The 25,794-nt window shown below is 33.6% G+C and overlaps 1 protein-coding gene across 2 annotated transcripts in view; it reads right to left on the minus strand.

The window, feature by feature from the left end:
• Positions 1-25,794, minus strand: part of MANEA (mannosidase endo-alpha) — a 64,395-nt gene that overhangs the window by 26,402 nt on the left and 12,199 nt on the right. For both annotated transcript variants that reach the window (XM_019442880.2, XM_019442879.2), the window contains exons 2-3: positions 25,004-25,582; positions 2,474-2,583 (exon numbers count right to left, since the gene is read on the minus strand). In XM_019442880.2, the coding sequence (XP_019298425.1) occupies positions 2,474-2,583; positions 25,004-25,544 (651 nt within the window). In that variant the 5' untranslated portion in view covers positions 25,545-25,582. The remainder of the gene's footprint in view (positions 1-2,473; positions 2,584-25,003; positions 25,583-25,794) is intronic.

The raw sequence follows: 25,794 nt of genomic DNA on the forward strand, positions 1-25,794 counted from the left end.
AAGAAACTGACTACAACCTCTTGGGAGACCCTGAACCAGACCCACCAGGTTCAGCCACGTCCAGATTCTCAACTTTTAGAAAATGTGTGAGATAATACATGTTTGTTCCTTTAAACTGCAGAATTTTACGGCAATTTGTTATGTAGCAATAGATAATGGGTAAACTCTCCACTGTATTTTAGTATCATAAGAATCAGCTGTTTCTCAAGGGTTGACTAGAAGTAATGGGTGAAATCTGATGCTATGTAAAGATATGCTCAATAAACTTTTAGATTTTTTTCAATGATACAAGTTAATTCAGAATGAACTATCACAAAGAGAAATTAAGAAAATCCCATTTACAACTGCATCAAAAATAATAAAATACCTAAAAATAAATTTAACCAAGAAGGTAAAAGATCTGGACACTGAATAGAAGACATTGAGAGAAACTGAGGAAGACACAAATGGAGAGATACTCCATGTTTATAAACTGAAAGAACTAATATTGTTAAAACATGCATACTATACAAAGCAATTTATAGATTAAATCCCATCCCTAGGAATATTCCAATGGCATTTTCAACAGAAATGGAACAAATAGTCCTAAAATTTGTATGGAACCACAAGAGAACCAAAACAGAGAACGAAAAAGAAACCTCGAAGTATCAAGGTCCCTAATTTCAAATTGTATTACAAAGCTACAGTAATCAAAACAATGTGGTTGGTACTGGCAAGATCAAAACCAGAGATATAAATCAATGGAACAAACAGAACAGAAAGCTTCCTCCCCCCAAACCCACACAGATATGGCCAATTAACCTTCAACAAAGGAGACAAGAACACACAATAGAGAAAGGCCAGTCTCTTCAATAAATGGTGTTGGAAACACTGGACAGCTACATGCAAAAAACTGAAACTGAACCCCTACTTTACACCATGCAAAAAATTAACCAAAAATGGATTAAAATCTTATAAATTTAGAAACTGGAAGATAACATAGGTGGCAAGGTCCTTGACACAGAGCTTAGCAATGATTTTTTTTTTTTTGGATTTGACACCAAAAGCAAAGGCAACAAAAGCAAAAACAAACAGGTGGGACTACAGCAAACTAAAAAGGTTCTGCACAGCAAAGTGAAAGGCAACCTAGCAACTGGGAGAAAATATTTGCATATCATATATCTGATAGGGAGTTAATATCCAATATAAATTTTAAAAACACACAATCCAATTAAAGTTCTTAACATTTTTTCTAAGATATCCAGACAGCCAATAGGTACATGAAAAGGTGCTCATCACCACTACTTAACGGGGAAATGCAAATGAAACCACAAAGAGGTATATCTTATACCTGTTAGAATGGCTATTATCAAAAAGATAGGAAATAACAAGTAATGTAGAGGATGTGGAGAAAAGGGAACCCTTGTGCACTGTTGGTGGGAATATAAATTGATTCAGCTGCTATGGAAAACACTATGGAAGTTCTTTAAAAAAATTAAACATAAAACTACCATATGACCCAGGAATTTCCTTTCTGGTATTCATCCAAAGGAAACAAAAACAAGTTTGAAAAAATACTTATGCTTATTGCATCATTACAAGCATATCAGAGACATTATAGGTTTGGTTCCAGACTCGTTCAACAAAGTGAATATTGCAAAAAAGTGACTCAAATGAATTTTTTGGCTTCCCAGTGCATAAAAAAGTTATGCTTACACTACATACAGTGTAGTCTGTTACATTTGCAACAGCATTATGTCTAAAAAAAACAATGTGTCTTAATTAAAAAATACTTTACTGCTAAAAAGTGCTAGCCATGATTTCATCTTCCAGTGAGTCATAACCACTCATCACAGATTACCTTAATAAATATAATGCAAAAGTTTGAAATATTGCAAGAATTACCAAAATGTGGCAAAGAACATGAAGTAAGCAAATACTGTTGGAAAATGGTGCTGATGTTCAGCACCAAAAAGTTGGTTGAATATTATTCAGCCACAAAAAGAAGGAAATCTTGCCATCTGCTACAACATGGATGGACCTTGAGGACATTATGCTATGTGAATTAAGTCTATCAGAGAAAGACAAATACCCTATGATCGCACTTAAATGTGGAATCTTAAAAACAAAACAAAACAACCTCATAGATACAGAGAACAAATGTGTGGTTGGCCTGAGGTGGCTGTGAGGAGGGGTGAAATGGGTGAAGATGGTTAAAAGGTACAAACTTCTAGTCACAAAATAAAAAAGACCTAGGTATATAATGTACAGCACGGTGACTATAATTAATGTTGTATTACATATTTGAAAGCTGCTAAGAGAATAGATCTTAAAAATTCTTATCACAAGAAAAAATAATTTCTAATTGTGTGGTAATAAATGTTAACTAGACTTATTTTGATGATCACTTCACAAAATAAACACATCAAATCATTATATGCTGAACACCTGAAATTAATGTCAATTTTATCTCAATAACAAATAAATTAAATACCTTCAGATTATATTTATGAGCTTTATCCAAAATAGTTGGTACCAAATCATCAGTATTTTCTCCATTTTCATCATTTGTACCAGGTGGGTACCAAGACAGGGCTAGTACACCTAATAGAAAAAACCAAAAAGAAAAATAAATACAGGAACAGGACTGATTGGAGGTATTCCAAACAGATTTTTCTTAAAAGGCAGAACAAAGACCAAATTGTCAACAATAAAAAAGAAACATATTTCCATATAAGTTATTATTTTGTTACTTAAATATTACCTATGGCTATTTAATTACTTTGTATAGTCATATTTATGAACTCTATCAGGTATGGATATATTTAATAAGTTTTACTTTACAGAATTTAGGTTTACAGAAAAATTGCACTGCAAGTACAGTTTTCATACATTCTCCTCCACACCCCCACTCCAACCCACATATAGTTCCTGTTATTAATACCTTGCATTACTGTGGTATGTTTGTTACACATAATGAACCAATATTGATACATCATTATTAATCAAAGTCTACCTTTGTGTTGTACAGTTCTATGGCTTCTGACAAAAGCATATTTGCCCACTGTTACAGTGTCATACAGAATAGTTTTACTGACCTCAGAATCCTCTGACATCCCTCTATTCATCCCTCCTCTCTCAATCCCCTGGACAATAACTGATCTTTTTAGTATCTCTATTGCTGTCTTTTCCAGGATGTTACATAGGTAGAATCATACAGTAACTTCTTCAGACTGGCTTTTGAAATTTAGTCATACATACATAACTAAGATTCATTTATGTCTTTTTGTGGATTTATAGATCATTCTTTTTCTTTAAAAATTTTTTTTTAACGTTTATTTATTTTTGAGACAGAGAGACAGAGCATGAATGGGGGAGGGTCACAGAGAGAGGGAGACACAGAATCTGAAACAGGCTCCAGGCTCTGAGCGGTCAGCACAGAGCCCGACGCAGGGCTTGAACTCACAGACCGAGAGATCATGACCTGAGCCGAAGTCGGACGCTTAACCGACCGAGCCACCCAGGCGCCCCTAAATCATTCTTTTTTATTGCCACATACTATCTCATTGTATGAATGTGCCAGTTTATCCATTCAACTACTAGAGGATACCATGGATGCTTATTTGGGGAAATTACGAACATTCAAGAAAAAAAATTACAGTTTCTTCCTGTAGTACTTACTTTTGAAATGATAAGTTACAAAATAAGTTTTAGAAACGTAAGCCTGCAAAAAAAAGAATCACTCACTTTGATGGAATATTTGAAGTCAAGTAATTCAAACCCACATTAATATATAAAGCTGTAACAGGCCATTAGAAAAATGCTACTAATTTCTAAATTAATCAACATACTCTTTAAGGCATGGAGAGAAATACAATGGTACCAAAAGAGAAGCATGTGGAAATGCAGAAACTGCAAGGTTAGAAACCGGCAGAGAACTAAATTATAAGATTTAAACTTTATAGCAGACATGCCATGTACAGAGCAGCCCCATCTAGGGAAACAAAACAGAACTTTCATTAACATTTCCAAAAGAAGAAGAAGAAAAAGAAGAAGTCGTTGTCTATGTCCTCTATCCACTCTGAAAACAAGAATAGCTATAGAACACAAGAGGTAGAAAAAAGAACCTATAACAGGCTTTAGGAAAGCTTATGGCTAGTTACAAAGGGAGTCTATTATATAGAGGGAAATGATGGTAAGAAAATGGTCTGGAGACAATTGATCAAACATTTAAGTTGCCTACTAGCCTAGTTTATAAAAAGAAAAAAAAAACAAACACCACTAATGAAGAGTCACAATTAAAAAAGTTTCAACACGGGACCTATGAAAAAATCCTGCAAAAAATAAGAAAACAATCATGAGACAAAATAATAAAGGAAGAATATATAAAAGATTATCCATGAAGCCTAGGAAAATTTTAAGCACAACATTCTCCCATGAAATTCAAATCAAAAGATTCCTGCTCCTAGCAATAAAGATTAGGTTACATAGACCAACATTTCCAATGACAAACAATTATTAAACAAAATACGGATTACAAAAAAAAAAAAAAAAAAAAACTTTTCAAAGCCAAAGAGCTGGAGAATAAGGAATTATCTGTCCAAACTGAGGCAAAAACACAAAGAAGAGAAGTATCTGAGCAAGAACTTGGTCTGCTCAAAACATAATTGGCAGAAGTAAACTAACCCTCAAAACCAGTGGATTAAGTACCAGGTTGACAAGCTTGGGAAGTCCTCTAGCTTTAAATTTAAAGTGACTAGTATTTTCTACTGTACTGAATAGCACAGATAAAGAACATTTTCATTCTTACAGAAAGTTCTACCGGACAGCATTCCTAGATTTCTGATCCTCCCAATACCTGACCATCTCATTCTTGTCTGCTGAGTTTTCTTCCTCCCTATTCTCACTCAAGTTCTACTCTAAGGCTTGAGAAGAATGTTCTTTGTTCCTCCTCGTTACTCTGCTTCAGCTTTTTTATTCTGTCAAATTATCATTTCCACATGTCTAATTCTATACCCTTACTGTGCTCCACAGTCTAATTTATCTTTGCAGCATATCTTTTGGACTGTATCCCTCATGAGCTCTGAACACAAGTAATAGTCTGGGAAATAAGCCAATCATGGTCTTCCTCACAAGGAGAGTTGAGCCGCTGACAATGGTAATGAACCTTCACAGCAACCAGAAAATTTTCTGTAACACACATAATCTAAGTATCATTTATAAATAAGATTACTGAGTATTTCTACTGTATAGTGAAAAGGGATATTCTTTGAGGTCTATTCTTAGCACACTAGCATTTTATTAAATGCAGATCATGTCATATTGATCATGGTGTCCCTCCATAGCACTTATTACAGGGTCTTCAATATAAATGGTGCCCAACCATTTATTTTATGAAGTAAAATGATGAATCTAAACAGGGTAATAGTTAAGAAGATATGAAATCGGACAGACCTGGAGATTCAAGTTCTCATTCTCTTATTTGATAGGTGTTTATCTTTAATTAATTTTACTTAAGTTTCCATACTTGTAAAATGGGGATAAGCTCAGTTCATTCCCTAAAAGTGTTTTTAAAAATAGAAAATGCCTTACAAAGAATAAGACCCCCAAAAGTGATTATAAAAACAATAATAAAAAGACAATGGCAAGTAAATTAGGATACATTTAACTCCACAGAACTTATGATAGCTTCTCTTCGATATAGAGAACTTACTGTTTCTTTCAAACATATTAAACACTCCTTCAAACTAAAGATTTAGCAGAAACAAAGGCAAGGCCAGTTTCAGACATAAACACTATTATCACTATATAGGATGACCCATGTTCAACAAAAAGTATAAGGCATACAAAAAAGAAAAAAAAAATAACTGTCAAGAGGCAAAGAAGTCAACAGAACCAAACTATATATGAAACAGATACTGAAATCATTAAATAAGCAATGTAAAATTACTATGATCAAAACATTAAAAGATCTAATGGGAAAGACAGCTACCATACGTGAATCAGCTGGGAAATATGCCAGAAATGAAAATTCTAAGAATCAAATAGAAGTACAGGGGAGACAGCAGAGTAGGATGATCCCAGGTTCACCTCCTCCCATGGACACAGCTCTGAGACTATAGCGAACTCTAAGTAACTAACTCTGAAAATGACCTAAAGACTGCCAGAAAGACCTTTCACAGTCAATCATAGACAGGAGGCTATGTCAAAAAGGGCAGGAGAGGTGGACACATGGTTGGGAACCAACCACCCAGGTGAGATTAACCACAGAAAGGACTTACACCACAAGCAAAGAGGAAGGAGAGGATTAGACCCCACACTAGGCACCAGAAGTACTGGGATATGCACTAGGAAATAAGACCCCATCTGGCCTTGAAAACCTATGGGGCTGAACTTTAGAAGCTTTTAATATCACCAAGATTTAACTCCACATACTTTACAAATCAACTGGGCTTAACTCCAAGAGAGTCAGATAGCAATAGGAAACTGAGTTCCGCCTTTAAAAAGACAGCATAGTGCTCACTTCAGCAGCACATATACTAAAAAGCCAGCATAATAAATGACTCAACCAAAGACACAGCACAATAGTAGCAGTTTGAAAAGTGCCTGGGGTATACGTGAAGGAGAATCACTTACTAATCTCGGAACACATGCTAAAGGAGTGGGAATGATCAGAAGACTTCTCCAAAAACAAAAGTACTAGGGGGTGCCATTTCTCTTCCCCTCCCCCATCCTAGATAGCTGGACATTTGAAGGAGCCAGTACTAATGCTCTACCTATCTTTCTAGCACTGTGTGCTTTGTCCCCACATTCCCATGCAGACCTGCCAATCCAACCCTCCTGCCTTGGCAGGCATCACAACAAAGTGGTTCCTGCCCCACCATAACCTGAAAGCAGCCCCAGCAGGGATCCGCACAACTACAAAGTGACTCCTGCCCTGGGGAGAGGCCAAGTAATCTCACACACCAGCATGCCCACAATTCCAGCAGCAAAGCCTCTTCACTGAGCAGAAAGAAGTTTTGCTGTTTGGTATCCCATAGCTGTGGCAGACAGGCTAAGAGCAGACAGCCTGACTGCTGACCCTGCCCACCTACAAGCCTGCAGAGGCCTCAGACTTCTCAACTGCACTGGAACCAAACCCTGTCTAGTGTGCCCACAGCAGGCAAAGTCAGTCACTGCAGCTGATTGGGGCAAAGGTAAATGAGGTTCAGGCACAACAGTAGGGTGCACACAGCCTGCAAAAGAAACACCACAGGAGCACCTGTTTCTGGTGACCAGGAGGAACTGAGTTACAGGGTATCACAGGACCTCTTCTATAGAAGGCCACTATTTTTAAGATCAGGAGATGTAGCTGACCTCCATAATATATGGACACAGAGAGTCAAGCAAAATGAGATGACAGAGAAAGATGTCCCAAATGAAAGAAAAAGACAAAAATCACAGCAAAAGAGTTCAATGAAACTGAGATAAGCAAAAATGCCTGATAAAAAAAATTCAAAGTAATGGTCATAAATATAGTCACTGGAAGGGCAACTGGGTGGCTCAGTCAGTTTAAGTGTCTGACCTCATCTCAGGTCATGATCCTCACAGTTCATAAGTTCAAGTCCCACGTCGGGCTCTGTGCTGACAGCTCAGATCCTGGAGTCTGCTTTGGATTCTATGTCTCCCTCTCTCTGCCCCTCCCCTGCTTATGCTCGCTCTCTCTCTCTCTCTCTCTCTCTCTCTCTCAAAAATAAATAAATATTTACAAAAATTTAAAGATAGTCACTGGACTTACAAACAGAGTGGATGAATTCAGAACTTTTACAAAAATACACATATAAATCAAAAGAACCAGTCAGAGATTAAAAACAAACACCTCAATAGCTGAAATAAAAAATAATTAACAGCAGATTAAAAAGACACAGAAAAACAGATCAGTGATCTGGAAGACAGGGTAATGGGAAGCAACCAAGCTGAACAGCAAAGAGAAAAAAGATTAATAAAAAGCAGTAAGACTAGGTTAAGGAAACTCATCATCAAGCGTAATAATATCCACATTATAGAGATAACAGAGAAAGGAGAGAGAGAAAGGAAGAGAAAATTTACTTGAAAAAATCAAGCTGAAAATTTCCCTAATCTGGGGAAATAGACATCAGTTTCAGAAAGCACACACAGTGCATAACAAGATGAGTCCAAGACACATACGTAAAATGGCAAAAAGTAACAATAGAGAATTTTTAATTCAGCAAGCAAAACAAAACAATTACATACAAAGGAAACTCCGTAACCCCAACAGGTGATTTCTCAGCAGAAACTGTTCAGGCCAAAAGGAAGTGGCATGATCTATTCAAAGGAATGAAAGGGGAAAAAAAACAAAACAAAACAAAACAAAAAAAAACAAAAAAAACTTGCAAGCAAGAATAATCTACTCAGCAAAGTTATCATTCAGAATAGAAAAAGAAGTTCTTTCCTAAACAAAAACTAAAGGAGTTCATCACCACTAAACCAGCCTTACATGATAGTGGGAATTCTTCAAATGGAAAGAAGATGCCATAACAAGTAGGAAAATTAATAAAGAAAAAATTTCATAGGCAAAAGCACATATATAATAAAGGTAGGAGATGAATCACTTATAAAGCCAATACGGTGGTTAAGACACAAAAATTGATTTTACATCAATTATATTTACAAAAATCATTCAAAACATACACAAAATAAAAAGATAAAATATGACACCATATATATAAAACAAAGGGAGAATAATAATTTAGTGCTTTAGAATGTATTCAAACTTAAGCAACGATTAACACAACTGCATACATGTTATATATGATCCAATGGAAACCACAAATCAAAAACCTATAATGCCCCCCCACACAAAAACATACACAAAGAATCCAATCCAAGCCTACCACTAAAGAAAGCCATCAAACCAAATGAAGATAGAGAAAAACTATACCAAAAAAATTAACAAAATGGCAATAGGTACATACATATCATTACTTTAGAACAAGACTCACCTATATTCTGCCCACAAGAGCTTCACTTCAGACCTAAAGACACATACACCCTGAAAGTGAAGAAGAGCTGAAAAAACATATACCATCCAGAAAACAAAAAGAGCTGGGATAGCAATACTAATATGAAATAAAAACAAAACAACATGAACAACAAAACCAAAAAACAAAAAACACTTTAAAACAAAGACTGTGGCCAGAGACAATTAAGGGCATTACATAATGATAAAGGGACCAATCCAACAAGAAGATATAACAATTGTAGATATCTATACAACCAAAGCACCTAAATATATAAATCAAATATTAACAGACAGAAATGGAGAAATTGACAGTATTACAATGGTAGAGGTCTTTAACACCCCACTTACATCAATGGATAGAAAATCCAAACAGAAATCAACAATGAAAAAGTAGCTCTGAATTGACACATTAGACCAGTTGTGAATTAACAGATATATACAGAATATTCTATCCAAAAACGTAAGAATATCCATTCTTTTCAAATGTACATGCAACATTCTCCAAGACAGATCACACATTAGGCCACAAACAAGTCTCAATAATAGTATGAAACTAGTAGTCAGTTACAAGAAAAAAATCTGGAAAGAACACAAATGTATGGAGGTCTAACAACAGGCTACTAAACAGGGAAGGAGTCAACCTTGAAATCAAAGAGGAAATCAAAAAACACATTGAGACAAATGAAAATACCATTCCAAATCTTTGGGACAGAGCAAAAGTAGTTCTAAGAGAGAAGGTTATGGCAATACAGGTCTATCTCAAAAAACAAAAATCTCAAATAACCAAAACCACACCTAAAAGAGCTAGAAAAAGAACAAATGAAGCCCAAAGCTAGTAGAAGAAATAATAAAGTTTAGAGCAGAAATAAATAAAAAAGAAAAAAAAAACAGGAAAGAAAAAAGATCAAAGAAACAAACTGGTCCCTTGAAAAGATAAACAAAACTTATAAACTTTTAGCTAGACTCATCAAGAAAAAAAAGAGGCCTCAAAAAAATAAAATCAGAAATGAAGGAGAAAGAACAACCAACACCAAAAAAGAGTAAAGCATTATAGAGAACAGAATGAAAAATTATGTATCAACAAATTGGGATAACCCAGAAGAAATGGATTAATTTCTAGAAACATATAATCTGCCAAAACTGAATGAGGAAAAAATAGAAGATTTGAACAGGCCAATGACTAGTAATAAAATTGCACTGGTTATGAAAAAAAAACCCATCAACTGTTCAAATGAGATCTACAGGTGAATACTATCAAACATTTAAACAGTTATTACTTATTCTTCTCAAACTATTCCCAAAAAAACAGAAGAAGGAAAACTTCTAAAATTCATTCTATAAGTCCAGCATTACCCTGATACCAAAATAAGACAAAGACATCTCACAAAAAGAAAACTGGAGGCTAGTATCTCTGATGAACATAGATGCAAAATCCTCAACAAAATACTAGCAAATAGAATTCAACAATATATTAGAAAGAGTATTCACCACTATCAAGTAGGATTTGCTCTAGGGATGCAAGGATGTTTCAATATGTGCAAAACAAAGTTTTTCCTCTATCAGGAATAAAACAAGATGTCTACTCTCACCACTTTTATTAAATATAGTACTGAAGTCCTAGCTGCAGTAATCAGAAAAGAAATAAAAGGTATTGAAATTGTTAAGGAAGAAGCTGTCACTATTTGCAGATGATGTGATACTATATATAGAAAACCATAAAGACTACACCAAAAAACTACTAGGAACTGATAAATGAATCCAGTCAAGTTGCAAGATATAAAATTAATATACAGAAATCTGTTGCATGAATTACAAAGTAGCAGAAAGACAAATTAACAATTTCATTTGCAATCACACCCAAAATAATAAAATATCTATAAACTTAACTAAGGAGGTAAATGACTTACGCTCTGAAAACTCTAAAACATTCATGAAAAAAATTAAAAAGAACATAAATAAATGGAAAAACGTTCCATGCTCATGGTTTGGAGGAATTAATATTGTTGAAATGTCCTATTAATATTGTTGAAATGTCCTAAAGCAATTAAGACTCAATGCAATCTCTTATCAAAATACCTACAGAATTTGTCACAGAACTACAATATATAATCCTAAAACTTATACAGAACCACAAGACCTCAATGAGCCAAAGCAATCCTAAAAAAGAACAAAGTTGAAGGTATCACAATCCCAGATTTCAAAGTATACTACACAAAGCTGTAATAATGAAAACAGCATGGTATTAGCCAAAAAATAAGATGCATACAAGAATCGAGGACCCAAACTAAACCCATGCTTATATGGTCAATTAGTCTATAACAAAGGAGGCTAGGATATACAATGGGTAAAAGACAATCTCTTCAATAAACTGCACTGGTACAGCTAGAGAGCTACATGCAAAGAAATGAAACTGTACCACTTTCTCACAGTATACAAAAAAAAAGAAACTCAAAATGGATTAAAAACCTACATGTGAGACCTGAAATTGTATCTCACAATATGTTTATTGCAGCATTATTTATAATAGCCAAAAATCCCTAAAAGAAAATAGTAATAATCTCTTTGACATGGGCCTTACCAAAATTTTTCTAGTTAGGTCTCCTTTGGCAAGGGAAACAAAAGCAAAAATAAACTATTGGGAGTATACCAAAACAACAACAACAACAACAACAAGTTTTTGCACAGTGAAGGAAACCATGAACAAAATGAAGAGGCAACCTACTGATAGGAGAAGACATGTGTAAATCATGCATCATATAAGGGTTTAATATTCAAACTACAAATAACCTTTACAACTCAATACCAGAACCAACAACAACAACAAAAAAACCTGACAAAAAAATAATTTAGTTAAAAAATGGGCAGAAGACTTGAGTAGATATCTTTTCCAAAGAAGACACACAGATGGCCAAAATATGAAAAGATGTTCAACACTACTAATCATCAGGGAATTGCAAGTTTAAACCATGAGATATCACTTTACTATTGTGAGAACGGCTAGAATCAAAGACAGGAAGTAACAAGTCTTGGCATGGATGTGGAAACAAAAGAATTCTTGTTCACTGTTGGTGGGGCTGTAAATTGATGCAGCCACTGTGGAAAACAGTATGGAAGTTCCTTAAAAAATTAAAAAAAGAAATACCTAATGATCCAGTAATTCTACTACTGGGTATTTACCCACAGAAAATGAAAACTCTAATTCAAAAAGACATATGCACCCTATGTTTATTGCAGCATTATTTACAATAGCCAAAATATGGAGGCACACCAAATGTCCATCAACAGATGAATCACTAAAGAATATATGGTGTATACATATGTATACAAACACAATGTAATATTATTCAGCTATACAAAGAATGAGGTATTGCCATTTGCAACAACATGGATGGACCTAGAGGGTATTATATTAAGTGAAATAAGTCAGGCAGACGAATACCATAAAATTTCACTTATATGTGGAACCTAAAAAATAAATGAACAAAGAAGAAACAAACCCCAAAATATAGAGAACTGGTGGTTGCCTGAAGGGAGGGATGTGGGGGGAATGGGTGAAATAGATAAAGGAGATTAAGTACAAATTTACAGTTAAGAAATAACTAAGTCACAGAGATGAAAGGTATAGTATGGAGAAAATCATCAATAATATAGTAATAACATTGTAAGATGACAGATGGTGACTACAGTTATAGTAGCACTGAGTAATATATAAGATTTGTTGAACCAGTATGTTGTACACATGAAACTAATACACCACTGGATGTTAATTACACTTCAATAAAAAGAAGAATCAAATAGAAATACTGGAAAAGAAAAACATGTTAAAAGATGAGGAATATCTTCAACAAACTCATGAAAGGACTGAACAGAGCTGAGGAAAGGGTCAATTTCCAGTCACATAAAATTACATTAAAATATAATATGACTAAGGTAAAACACACATGTAACTGAAAACTCAGAAGAGGTAGAAGGTATATATATGTCAAAATAATTGCTAATTATGCAAAGTTGATGACAGACACAAAACAACAAATTCAAGAAGCTCAGAGAATACCAAGCAGAATAAATACCAAAACCAACAGATACACACATGTTTAAACTACTAAAATTCATAAAGAAAAAACATTTTAAAATCAGTGCAAAAAGGAAACATACAGGACGTAAAGATATAAAAAGTTTTGTAAAACTTACAGTATACTTCTCATCAGAAACCATGATAGAAGACAATGGAGCAGCATTTTTAAAGTTCCAAAAGAAAACATAAACCTACAAAACTCTTCCTGCTGACAATTCTATAGCAAAGGAGACATTCAAAACAAAGGATATAAACAATACTTGAAAGATTAATATTGGTTCCTTAATTACTTTATAAGAGGAATGATTGCTTAAAATTGTCATCAACAAGCTATTGTCCATGAGCCAAATCTTGCCCTCTGTAAGTCTTGTATACATTTGTCTACATATGGCAACTTTTACACGATAATGGCAGAGTTGAGTGGTTGTAAAGAGATAATATGGGCCACAAAACCAAAAATATTGCTGGTCCTTTACAGAAGATGTTAACTAATATCTGGTCTACAAGAAAAAGAACAGTAATGTACACCATTTTATATACTAGAATGACAACAATAGCAAAAGATATGGGAGAAAAAAACCAGGAATATATGTGGAGAGGTCCTTCTGCTACATATGAAGTATATATTATTTGCAAGTACCCGGATCATATAAAGGTATATTTGGTAAATCTTATGTCAACAACTAAAGAGATGAGAAGTAACAATAAGCAAATGTGGAGTACATGGAATCATAAAAAATGTTCAACTAACCCAAAAGAATACGGAAAAAAAACAAAACAAAACAGGAGAACAAAGAAATTGAGTAAATAGGAAGTGGCTAATAAAGCAGATTTCAATCAATATAATCATAAAAATAATCACACTGAGTGCAAACAGTCTAAGCACACTATTTTAAGGACAAAATTTTCAAATTGGATTTAAAAAAAAAAAATCAAGACCTGACAAAAGAATGATTTCCTTGCACACACACAACAGATAGGTTAAAAGTAAAATAATGAAAAAAGATTCACCACGCAAACACTAATCAAAGAGAGCTGGAATTGTTTATATTAACATCAAAGTTGATTTCAGAACAAAGAATATTAACCAGCACTAAAGAGAGATACTTCATAATAATAAAGGACTCTGTCTAAATGATATAATAGTCCTAAATGTTTGTGTACCTAACAAAAGACCTTCAAAATATAGAAAGCAAAAAATGGCAGACCTGAAAGGGGAAATAAATAAATCTACAATTATACCTGAAGACACATCAACACTGCTTTATCAATAATTGATAGAACAGGTAGATAATTGGCAAGGATACAGAAGACTTGAATACTATCAAGAACTTTAACTGACATTTATAAGACAATCCAACAGCAGCACAACAACCTTTTTCAGATAATGAAACCAACTGTTCATTTACTGAAAGGATCAATAATATTAAATATTAATTAGATATATTGACCAAGAAAAGAAGGAGAAAAATATTAGCAAAAGCATGGATGAAAGAGGTAAAACATACAGAACATACAGACTCCGTACAGTTTAAAATCATTATAAAGGGATAACACAAGCAACTCTGCTCATAAAACTGACAAATATGATGACATTGACCAGTTATTTACAAAATATAAGGACCAAAACTCACTCAAGAAGAAATAAATGAACATAGGGGAAGTGAAGGAAAATAAGATAAAAAGAGAGGGAGGCAAACCATTAAGACTCTTCAATAAAGAGAACTGAAGGTTGCTGAATGGGGATGCGTGGGGAGATAGGCAAAATGGGTGATGGGCATTAAGGAAGGCACTTGTTGAAATGAGCATCGGGTATTATATGTAAGTGTTGAATCACTCAGCTCTATTCCTGAAATCAATCAATAAAAATAAAAATGTTCTTGGAAGAAAAAAGGGGGGGGGAACACCTGGCAAAGCTAAGCAGGCTAGCTTTATTTGCTTGGCTTTTAAAATATTCTTCTGCTGAAACCCTGAATTGACCATTGTTTTACTTATTTGTAATCAAACATAACTGGTTGAACCATGTTCTGCTAGCACAGCTTCAAAAAAAAAAAAAAAAAAAAAAAAAAGGAAAGAAAAAAGGTAGTAAAGATCAGAACATGCCATCCCAAAATATGCCGCTCTGGCATATTGACTATTTTGAGCTGAAGGTACTTGAGAAACTGCAGATGCAGAAGGGCTCTCTGACTTTCCCCTTTCTACCTAAAAGCAGGTTGATCATAAATTTCCCATGAGAAAGTTGCCGTCCCTGTACCAGAAAGAGAGTATCTTATCTCCTGAGACTGGGAGTCAACCCTGCAATGGACCTGCAAAAACAAACCTACTAAAATAACCCTTGAACTTCTATTAGTTTCCCTCCTACACTTCCTGTTCACTGTCCCACAGTCTACTGCCCTGAGCCCAAACCCCTTTGTCTGGTCACATCCCCACAATTTATTGTTCTCTGTGTAAAAAGGTCCATAAACTTTTAAGCCTACCATCTTCTTCAGATCTTCATTTCTCTTCTGAGGACTTTCATATAAGCATCGAAAATATTAAATAAATATGTATGCTTTTTTTCTGCTAAAAAAAACTGATGACCTGAATAGTCCTAATAATGAAACTGAATTTATAATTAAATAATGAAACCACCAAGGCAAGATAGTTTTACTGATAAATTCTATCAAATACATAATAGGAAATAATGCCAACTCTACTCAATCTCTTCCAGAAAAAAAAAAAAAAAAAAAAAGAGGGAGGTTTTCTTAAATCATTTTATGAGGCCAGCACTACTTTAATAACAAAAAGACAAAGACATCTCAAGAAAAGAAAAACTACAGATCAGTATACCAGCTGAACATGGATACAAAATCTTTCTTAAAAGATTAGCAAATAGAATTTAGTAATATATGAACAAAATAATAAGCCATCAACAAATGGAGTTTATTCCAGTAATGAAAAATAACAGTCGGTATCTGAAAATAAATCAACGTAAGTCACCCTATTAGAGACTAAATGATTAAACAACCAATAGATAAAAGAAGAAATCATGAGGGAAATGTTTCTAAACATTTAGAAATGACTAAAACAAAAACATGACATACCAAAATTTATGGCATATGGATAAAATAGTGCTAAGGGAGTAAACTGACAGCTATAAATGCTTTACATTAAAAAAAAGAAAAGAATGATCTCATCAACCTAACTTTATAACTTAAGGAACTAGAACAAGAAGAAAAAAACTAATCCTAAGGCTTGCAGAAAGAAGGAAATAATAAAGATTAGAGCAGAGATAAATAAAATAGGCAATTAAAAAACAACAGAGAAAAATCAATGAAAATAAAGGTTGGCCCTTTGAAGAAATGAACAAAACTAATAAACCTTTAGCAAGATGGACTAAGAAAAAAGAAGATACAAATTACTAAAATCAGAAATGAAAGTGGGGACATTACTAATAATTTCTACAAAAATAATGATTATCAGAGAGTACTATGAACAAATACATGGCAAAATACTGGATATCCAGGTTGAAGTGTACAAATTCTAGAAGCCCAGGGGCACCTGGAGTGGCTCAGTGAGTAAAGTGACTGACTTCAGATTAGATCATGATCTTGCAGCCTGTGAGTTCAAGCCCCGCCTCAGGGTCTGTGCTGACAGCTCAGATCCAGGACCCTGCTTCAGATTCTGTGTATCCCTCTCCTTATCCCTCTCTCCCACGCACACTGTGTGTCTCTCTCTCAAAAATAAATATTAAAAAAAATTAAAAAAAAAATCTAGACGCCCAAATGCTACCAAGACTAAATTATGAAGAAATAAACAGAATAGACTTATAACTAGTAAGGAAAATGAATAAGTAATCAAGAACCTCCCAAAAAAGAAAAGCCCTAGACCCAATGGCTTTGTAAGTGAATTCTATCAAATACATAAAGAATTAAACCAATTCTTCTCAAACTATTCCAAAAAATTAAGGAAGAGGGAATACTTTCTAACTCATTGTAAGGTCAGCATTACCTTAATACCAAACCAGACAAAGACACAAAAAAACTAGAGCACTATTGCAAATGAACACTGATGTAAAAATGCTCAACAAAATACAGATGGTACCAGACATAGGATGGTTCAAGTTAAGATATTTCATCTTTAAGATGGTGTGAAAGTGATAGGCATTCAGTAGAAACCATACTTTGAATTTTGATATTTTCCCAGGCTAGCAATACGTGGTAACATACTTTCTTTTGATGATGGGCAGCAGTAGTGAGCTGCAGCTCCTAGTCAGCCAGGCAATCATAAAGGTAAAAAACCAATACATTTACAATGTATATGTAATATACAATGTACACTTGCAATACAGTATTCAGTTAGTTACATAGACTTCTAACACTTTAGTATAAAATAGGCTTCCTATAAGATGATTTTGCCCAACTGTTGGCTAATTTAAGTGTCCTGAGCACATTTAAGGTAGGCTAGAATAAGCTACAATGTTTGGTAGGTGAGGTGTATTAAATGCATTTTCGGCTCATGATATTTTCAACTTACTATGGGTTTATCAGGAAATAAACCCGTCCTAAGATGAGGAAGATCTGTTATTACCAAACAAATACAGTAGCATAGTAAAAGGATTACACACAATGATTAAGTGGAGTTTACTCCTGGAATGCGACGATGATATAATATGTGGAAATCGTATGCACATTAACAGATGAAGGGGGAAAAATGATCTCAGTTGATATAGAAAAAGCATCTGACAAAATTCGACTCTTCATGATAAAAATACTCAAAAACTTAGAAGGAAATTACCACAACACAACAAAAACTACACACACACCCCCCCCCACACACACAACCCACAGTGCCAACAGTGAGATTTAAAGATTTTCCTAGAAAATCAAGACAGGATGGCCCTTATACCACTGAAAGATCTAGACAGAGCAATTAAGAAAGGAAAGGAAAAGACATCCAAGTTGGAAAGAAGTAAAATTATCTGTTTGCAAATGAAGTGATCTTATATATAGAAAACTTTCAAGGTTGTACTAAAAAGAAAAAAGAATAAGTAATTTCAGCAAAGTAGCAGGACATAAAGTCAACATACAAAAATTGGTTGCATTTCTATACTAACAATGAAAAATCTGAAAAGGATATTGCAAAAATAATTCCAATAGCATCAAAAAGAATAAAATATTTAGGAATTAACTAAGGAGGTGACAGATTTGTACAATGAGAAACACAAAATATTGCTAAAAGAAATCAAGGGCCACAAGGAAAGACACGGAGAAAAAATGTAACCTAAAATGGAAACACCATTAGGCTATTAGTGGATTTGTCTGCAGAAACTCTACATGGCAGTGGAGAATGGAATGACATATTCAAAGAGCTTAAAGATAAAAATGGCCAGCCAAGAACATCTCCAACAGTTATCCCTTAGATATGATGGACAAGTAAAGGTTTTCTCAAACAAAATCGGAAGGAGCTCACCATCACTAGATCTGTCTTGCAAGAAATACTGAAAGGAGTTCTTCAAGCTGAAATGAAAACAGGCTAATCAGCCTCATAAAAACATATGAAAGCACACAAAATGCTGGTAAAGCTGAAAATTATACAGTCAGATGTAGAAAACTCTAACTCTGTATTAGAATGATGTATTAATACTCAACTACAGTACCAAGGCTAACAGAAAGGTGGAAAACTATAGCTACTATAAATTAACAAATACACAACAAAAAGTAGATAAACTGTAATACCAATATAAAAAGTAGGAGAGAAAGGATAGAGAAATTTACAGGCAATCAGTGATAAGTTACTCTCAGCCTAAAATGTATGTGTTTGTAAGATGTTTTATGTAAGCCCAAGAGTAACCACAAGAGAAAAACCTAGAGCAGATTCACAAAAGAGAAAAAAAAGGTGGAAACTAACATACCACCATGGAAAATAATTTATAAAGGCAGGCAGAAACAGAAAAATAAAACCAGAAAGCAATTAACAAGATGTCACTAGTAAGTCCTTACATATTAATAATTGCTCTAAATGTAAATGAATGGAGTTCACCAATCAAAAGGCATGCAAGTAGCTAGATGGATAAAAAATAAGATCCAGTTATGCGGTGCCAATTAAGAGATCCACTTCAGCTTTAAGGATGCACAGAAGACTCCAAGTAAAAGGATAAAAAGATATTCTATACAAGTGGAAACCAAACAGAAGTAGGGATAGCCATACTTGTATCAAAACAGTTAGAAAATTTGGAAATATGTAGAATCTAAACAAACTCCTGAACAACCAATAAGCGAAAGAATAAATCAAAAAGGGAATCAAAGAATATCTTGAAACAAATGAAAACAGAAACAAAACATACCAAAACCACTGAGATGCTGCAAAAACAGTTGAGACAGAAATTTATGGCAACATATGCATACATTAAGAACTAAGAAAGATTGCAAATAAACATCATAACCTTATACCTCAAAGAAGTAGAATAAACAGAACAAACCAAGACTGCAGTTAGTAGAAGGAAGGAAATAATAAAGTTCAAAGTGGAAAAGACCAGAAAAATAGAAAAAAAAAAAAAAATCAACAAAACAAAGAGCTATTTTCTTTGAAAAATAAACAAAACTAACAACCCTTTAGCGAGTACTTATGACAGAAAAGACTCGAATAAAATCAGAAATGGATGAGTAGAAAGTGCAATTGACTACAGAAATACATAGACTCATAAGAGACTACTATAAACATGTACATGCCAGCAAATTATAGAACCCAGAAGAAATGAGTAAATTCCTACAATCCCATAACCTTCCAAAACTGAACCAGGAAGAAATAGAGTCTGAACAGAATGATAACATGTAAGAAGAATGAATCAGTAATCAAAAACCTCCCAACACAGAAATATCCAGACCAGATGGTTTCCCTGGTAAATTTTTGCAAACATTTAAAGAAGAATTAAAGCCAATTATTCTCAAACTCTTCCATAAAGTTGGAGAGAAGGAAACACTTAAAAAGTTATTTAATGAGGTAAACAATACTCTGATGACAAAGTCAGATAAGGATCCTACAAGAATAAAAAACTACAGACCAATGTCCCTGATGGACACAGATGCAACAATTCTAAACAAAATATTAGCAAACCAAATTCAAGAATTCATTGAAAGGATTATATCATGACCATGTGGGATTTACCCCTAGGATTCAAGGATGGTCCAACAATATATGAATCAATAAATGTGATACGCCAGATTAATAGAATGAAAAATAAAAATCATATGATCATCTCAAAAGATGTAACAAAAAAACACATTTGACAAAATACAACATTCTTTCATGATAAAATTCCTCAATAGATTGAGTACATAAAGAACATACCTCAATATAATAAAAGTAATATACAACAAACACACAGGTAACAGCATACTCAATGGAAAAAATGGAAAGCTGTTTCTGTAAGATCAAGAACAATACAAAGGTGCCCATTGTCACCACTCTTATTCAACATACTGTGAGTCTTACCTAGGACAGTCAGGCAGGACAAAGAAAAAGCATCCAAATAGGAAAGGAAGAATTAAAATTGTTGCTATTTGCAGATGATGTGACATTATATACTGAAATAAAAAAATGGTTGGGTCTAATCAATGAATACAATAAAATTAAAGGATATAAAATCACAACACAGATATTAGTTGTTTTCCATACACTAACCATAATGCATCTGAAAAAAATTTAAAAAAAAAAAACTATCCCATTCACACTAGCAACACAAATAACAAAATACCTAGGAAGAAATTTAATCAAGTAAAAGAGCTATGAAAACTACAAGGCTTTTCTAAATGACATAAAAAAATTGGAAGGATATCCCATGTCAAGGATTTGAAGAGTTAATATTGTTAAAAGGTCCATGCTACCAAAGCCATTTATAGATTCAACATAATCACTATCAAAATTCCTATGGCATTTTTTAAATTTGTTTTTTATTTTTTAATTAAAAATTTTTTTTAATCCTTTTTTATTTTTTAAGAGACAGAGTGTGAGTAGAGGAGGGACAGAGGGAGACACAGAATCCAAAGCAGGCTCCATGCTCTGGGCTGTCAGTACAGAGCCCAAAACAGGGACGGAACTCATGAAACATGAGTTTATGACCTGAGCTGAAGTCAGACCCTTAACTGACTGAGCCACCCAGGTGCCCCAGCATTTCTCACAATAGAAAAATCAATCCTCAAATTTGTATGGAACCACAAAAGATCCCTTTATAGCCAAAGCAATGATGATAAAGAAAATCAAAAGTGGAACCATCATACTTACTGATTTCAAAGTATACTACGAAGCTATACTAATTAAATAATACAACCCTGGCCTAAAAACAGGTACTTAGGTCAACAGAACAAAATACAGTACCCAGAATTAAACTCCCACATATACTGTCAACTAATAAAAAGGGATCTAAGAACAGTCAATAGGGAAAGGATAGCTTTTCAATAAATGATGCTGGGAAAACTCAATAAACACGTGCAAAGAAAATTGGACCCCTACTTACACCACCCACAAAAATCACCTAGAAATGGATCAGACTTAAACATTTGGATAGGATATCCAAAGCACAAATGTAAAACAAAACAAAACAAAACAAAACAAAAGTGGGACTACATCAAACTTAAAAGCTTCTACACTGCAGAAGCAAGAATTAAGAAATTAAGAAAATGAAGAAATTAAGAAAATGAAAACGCAAACTAATTATTGGTAAATAAAAGGCAAATGGATAATGGGTTAATATCCAAAATACACATAGAATTCCTAGAACTCAGTAACAAACAAACAAACAAACAAAAAACCCACAAAGAATCCAATTAGAAAATGGGCAAAGGAACTGAAGAGGTACTTTTCCAAAGAAGACATGCCAATAGATACATGAAAAGGTGCTCAACATCACTAATACAAGTCAAAACCACAATGAGATATCATTTCACACTTGTAACAATAGCTATTATCAAGAAAACAAGAGATAACAAGTGTCGGCACTGTTGGTGGGAATGAAATTGGTTCAGCCACGATGGAGAACTGCATAGTTTCCCCAAAAAAAGTTAAGAATAGAACTACCGTATGATCCAGTAATCACAATTCTGTGTATAAATCAAAAGGAATTTAAAATTATCAAAGATATACACTGTATACTGCAGCATTAACACAACAGCCAAACTGTGTCCATCAACAAGTGAACGGACAAAGACATGGTGACACACACATACAAATATATAAAGTGTGATAGATCACATTTTATTTACATTCATATCACATTCATATACATAAAACAGAATTATACATATATACATATATGTGTGTGTATATAAATAAAACAATACTCTTCAGCCACAAGAAAAAGGGAAATCCTGCCATTTGCAGCAACATGGATGGATCTTGAGGACATTATGTTAAGATAAGACAAATACTGCCAGATACCTCCTATATGTGAAAGGTAAACAAAACAAAACAAATGAAGAAACAGTAAAATGGTACTTGCCAGGGGCTCAGGAGTGGACGAATGGAAGAGATGTTGTTCAGGGTACATGCTTGCAACTATTACATGAATAAGACATGGGGATCCCATACGCATACAGTGATTACAGACAGCAAAACTGTATTAAAGACATTAAACTTGCTAACAGACTAGATCTTAATTTTTTCCACCACTAGAAGAAATGATAATTAGGAGATGTGATAGAAAGGTTTGCTAATGCCTCAATGGTAATCGTATGAAAACATGTATATCAAATCAATGTGCTATGTATCTTTAACTTACGGCATGTTAAATGTCAATAATATTTCAATAACAAAGACTATAATTCAAGATAAGAAAATAATTTAACTGATAAGAAAATAATTTATTTACAGATGGATTATGATGCCACTTTTATTACTATCAAATGATTTTTTCCCAGAAAATCTACCAAAGAAAAAAAGCATTGGCATCAATAGTGAAACTGTGAACATTTATAATTAAGATTAATTGTATTGACTTTTGTTTTGAAACAATTCATGTTCACACATATTACGTAGTAGTAAAATAATATACGGGGAAAAAAGGTCTTCATAAACTTAAGATAGGCATAAAACTAAATATAAACTGAAAGTTTTCTTCCTAATCACAATTAAATTATAACATACAAAGTATGTCATTTATATATTATTTCTTTATATGAGAAGTATCTGGGGGGAAAAAACACTCATTGCATACTGTTCAGTTTGCATGAAAAAAACCTTGAAACTTCCACGGATATCAATTTTTTGTCAAGAACTACTAGTAGAGTCATAAACAAATCAACGTTGTAATAACAAAAAAGCCTCAAATGTGATATAAATTCTTTGCACAAAATAGTTAAAAAGTCATTTGCAAGATCCTCTCCACAAAAGTAAATTGTAAATAGAGATAGCAGTCAATGCTGTCTGAATTTACCAATCCTATTTTATGTCATATTTTATATCCTAGAACACAGAAACTGGAGCTAGCCAGAAAGCTACATTTTTTTAAAACCAGTTGGAAAAAAAATCAATTACAGAAGAAAGTCATCTTGCACACAGTTGATGCAGATTCACAGAATTCTACACTGTTTTGCTCATGAAAAAGCCTTGCACATCTCCATACACGTTTCAGCTCAATAAGTTTGTGCCTTTTGTACAGCTATAAAAATGTGAAAACACTCAATCTGTTCTTGTGGTCCCAGTGCTATGGAGACTGGGAAGACACAGGAAACATAACAGAGAAGTTTTGTTTTTTGTTTTTGTCTTTTTTTAAGGGTAGATTAACAAATTGAAGAATTCTCAGGCATCCCATTTTAATTTTTTCTTATGAATTACTTGTGAGATAATCTGACTCTATGTAAATGTGTGCAACTGGAGTGCCAGAAGTTAGAGGGAAGAAAAAGCTGCAGGGAAAAAACAATACAAATAACTACGGACTTCTTATCAGTTAAGTTAAAGTGTATATTGTAAATTTTAAAGCAATCATACAATAAATAAAATGAAGGGACATCTAGTAAGTCAGAAGAGAAAATAAAATGGAATAAACATATTTTATACCAAAGAAGGCAGAAAAAGAGGAAAAAGGAACAAAACAGATGGAATAGACATAAAAAACAGCAAAGAAAACATAATTAACCATATCACTATTACATGAAATAGAAATAAACACAGAAAGTTAAAAAGAGATTGTTAGGCTAGTTTTAAAAAACAGAAAAACAGACCAAATTGTATACTACACGTCTAAAATTTGAAACAGTACAAATGTCCATCAAGCTGAATGCAGAAACAAACTGCCACAATCATACAATGGAATACTACTCAGCAATAATGACTCAACTACTGATACAGTTAACAGCATGAGTAAATTTCAAAATGATGTGCTAGGCAAAAGTTCACACACTCACACACACACACACACGCACATGTGCGCACTGGCTGATTCTATTTCATGGAGTCATACGTAGAACATTCACAATTATTCTACAGTGATAGAAATTAGATTTAGTTTCCTGGGGAGGAATGTGGGTGTGCATAAGGGAAGCATGACAAAAGTTTCTGGGCTATAGAATATTTTACTTCATGTTGGGGTAATATTTAAACAGGTGTATACCTTAGAGAAATATCACTGAGCTATATACATAAAGTGGGAGAATTCATTGCCATCTTATGTTAACCATAATTTAATAAAATTAAGAATGTTAAGTTAGGAATCAAAACTATATCCAGAAATGTTCCAAAAGTTAGAAATTAAACACAGTATAGAGTAGTGTTAAAAGGTGGTTTATCAGATGTTTAAGAACATATGTATGTATACACAGCTTAATTTAGAATCCATGTTTAAAATTATAATTAACAACAATGTGAAGACTAATCAGTAACTTAAATATTCTACAAAAAATTATTTATACATACACACAATCACATGCCTAAACACACACACATAAAGTAATTACCAATTGAAGCTGAGTACATTTGTTTCATGTGAGTTTCAATGACAGAAGGATCCCGAGAGCTGTAAATTCCCAACTCAGGGTAAAAGCTGGAGCCAATGTCATCCGGGGGATTATGTTTCCCTTGTGGATAATTCTTGGTTATTCGAGGGTCCCAATGCTTCAGGACTGGATGGTTCCAATGTATATATTTACCATCAAATTGCGGATTTCCATACCAACTGTAATAAAAGACATGCAAATAATAATTCAGAGGTCGCAGCTCTTCCAGGTAAGGTTCAGAGGCTTTGGAAGGTTTCAGAGTGATTTCAACACTTTTTAAATTCTTGATATTTGTTTCACTGTTGATTTTGTCATTGTTTTGGGAATCAAGGTTTTTCCCTAAGTGAGTTTGTTGATGAAGTTCTGGAAGAAGTTCAAGTCCAAAAGGATCTCCGAAAGTAGCTTTATTTGGTCTCAGCATTTTTAAACCCATCATCAGGGAGAAAATAAACAGAATAAAAAGTGACAAAATGATGCAAGTCCTTCTTCGAAATTTTGCCATGATGACATACTTTAAACTCCAAAATGGTAAGTGTTTAGCTGTAATTTATTGAAAAGTGGTATTAGTAAGTAGTATTGACAATATTACCCAATGTATTCAAAATGAAAACAAAAATCTGTAAAGTTCATTACATTGAAAGATTTTAAAAGTTCATCATATTAGTTGTATAATCAAAAACTGAGATCTACAAAATAATCTATATATGGCTAGATTAAATAGCAGTATTTATTTGGAAATATCACAATGACAT

Source organism: Panthera pardus, unplaced genomic scaffold (assembly GCF_024362965.1).
Source record: "Panthera pardus isolate Hobbes unplaced genomic scaffold, ASM2436296v1 HiC_scaffold_17, whole genome shotgun sequence".
Classification (NCBI taxonomy): domain Eukaryota; kingdom Metazoa; phylum Chordata; class Mammalia; order Carnivora; family Felidae; genus Panthera; species Panthera pardus.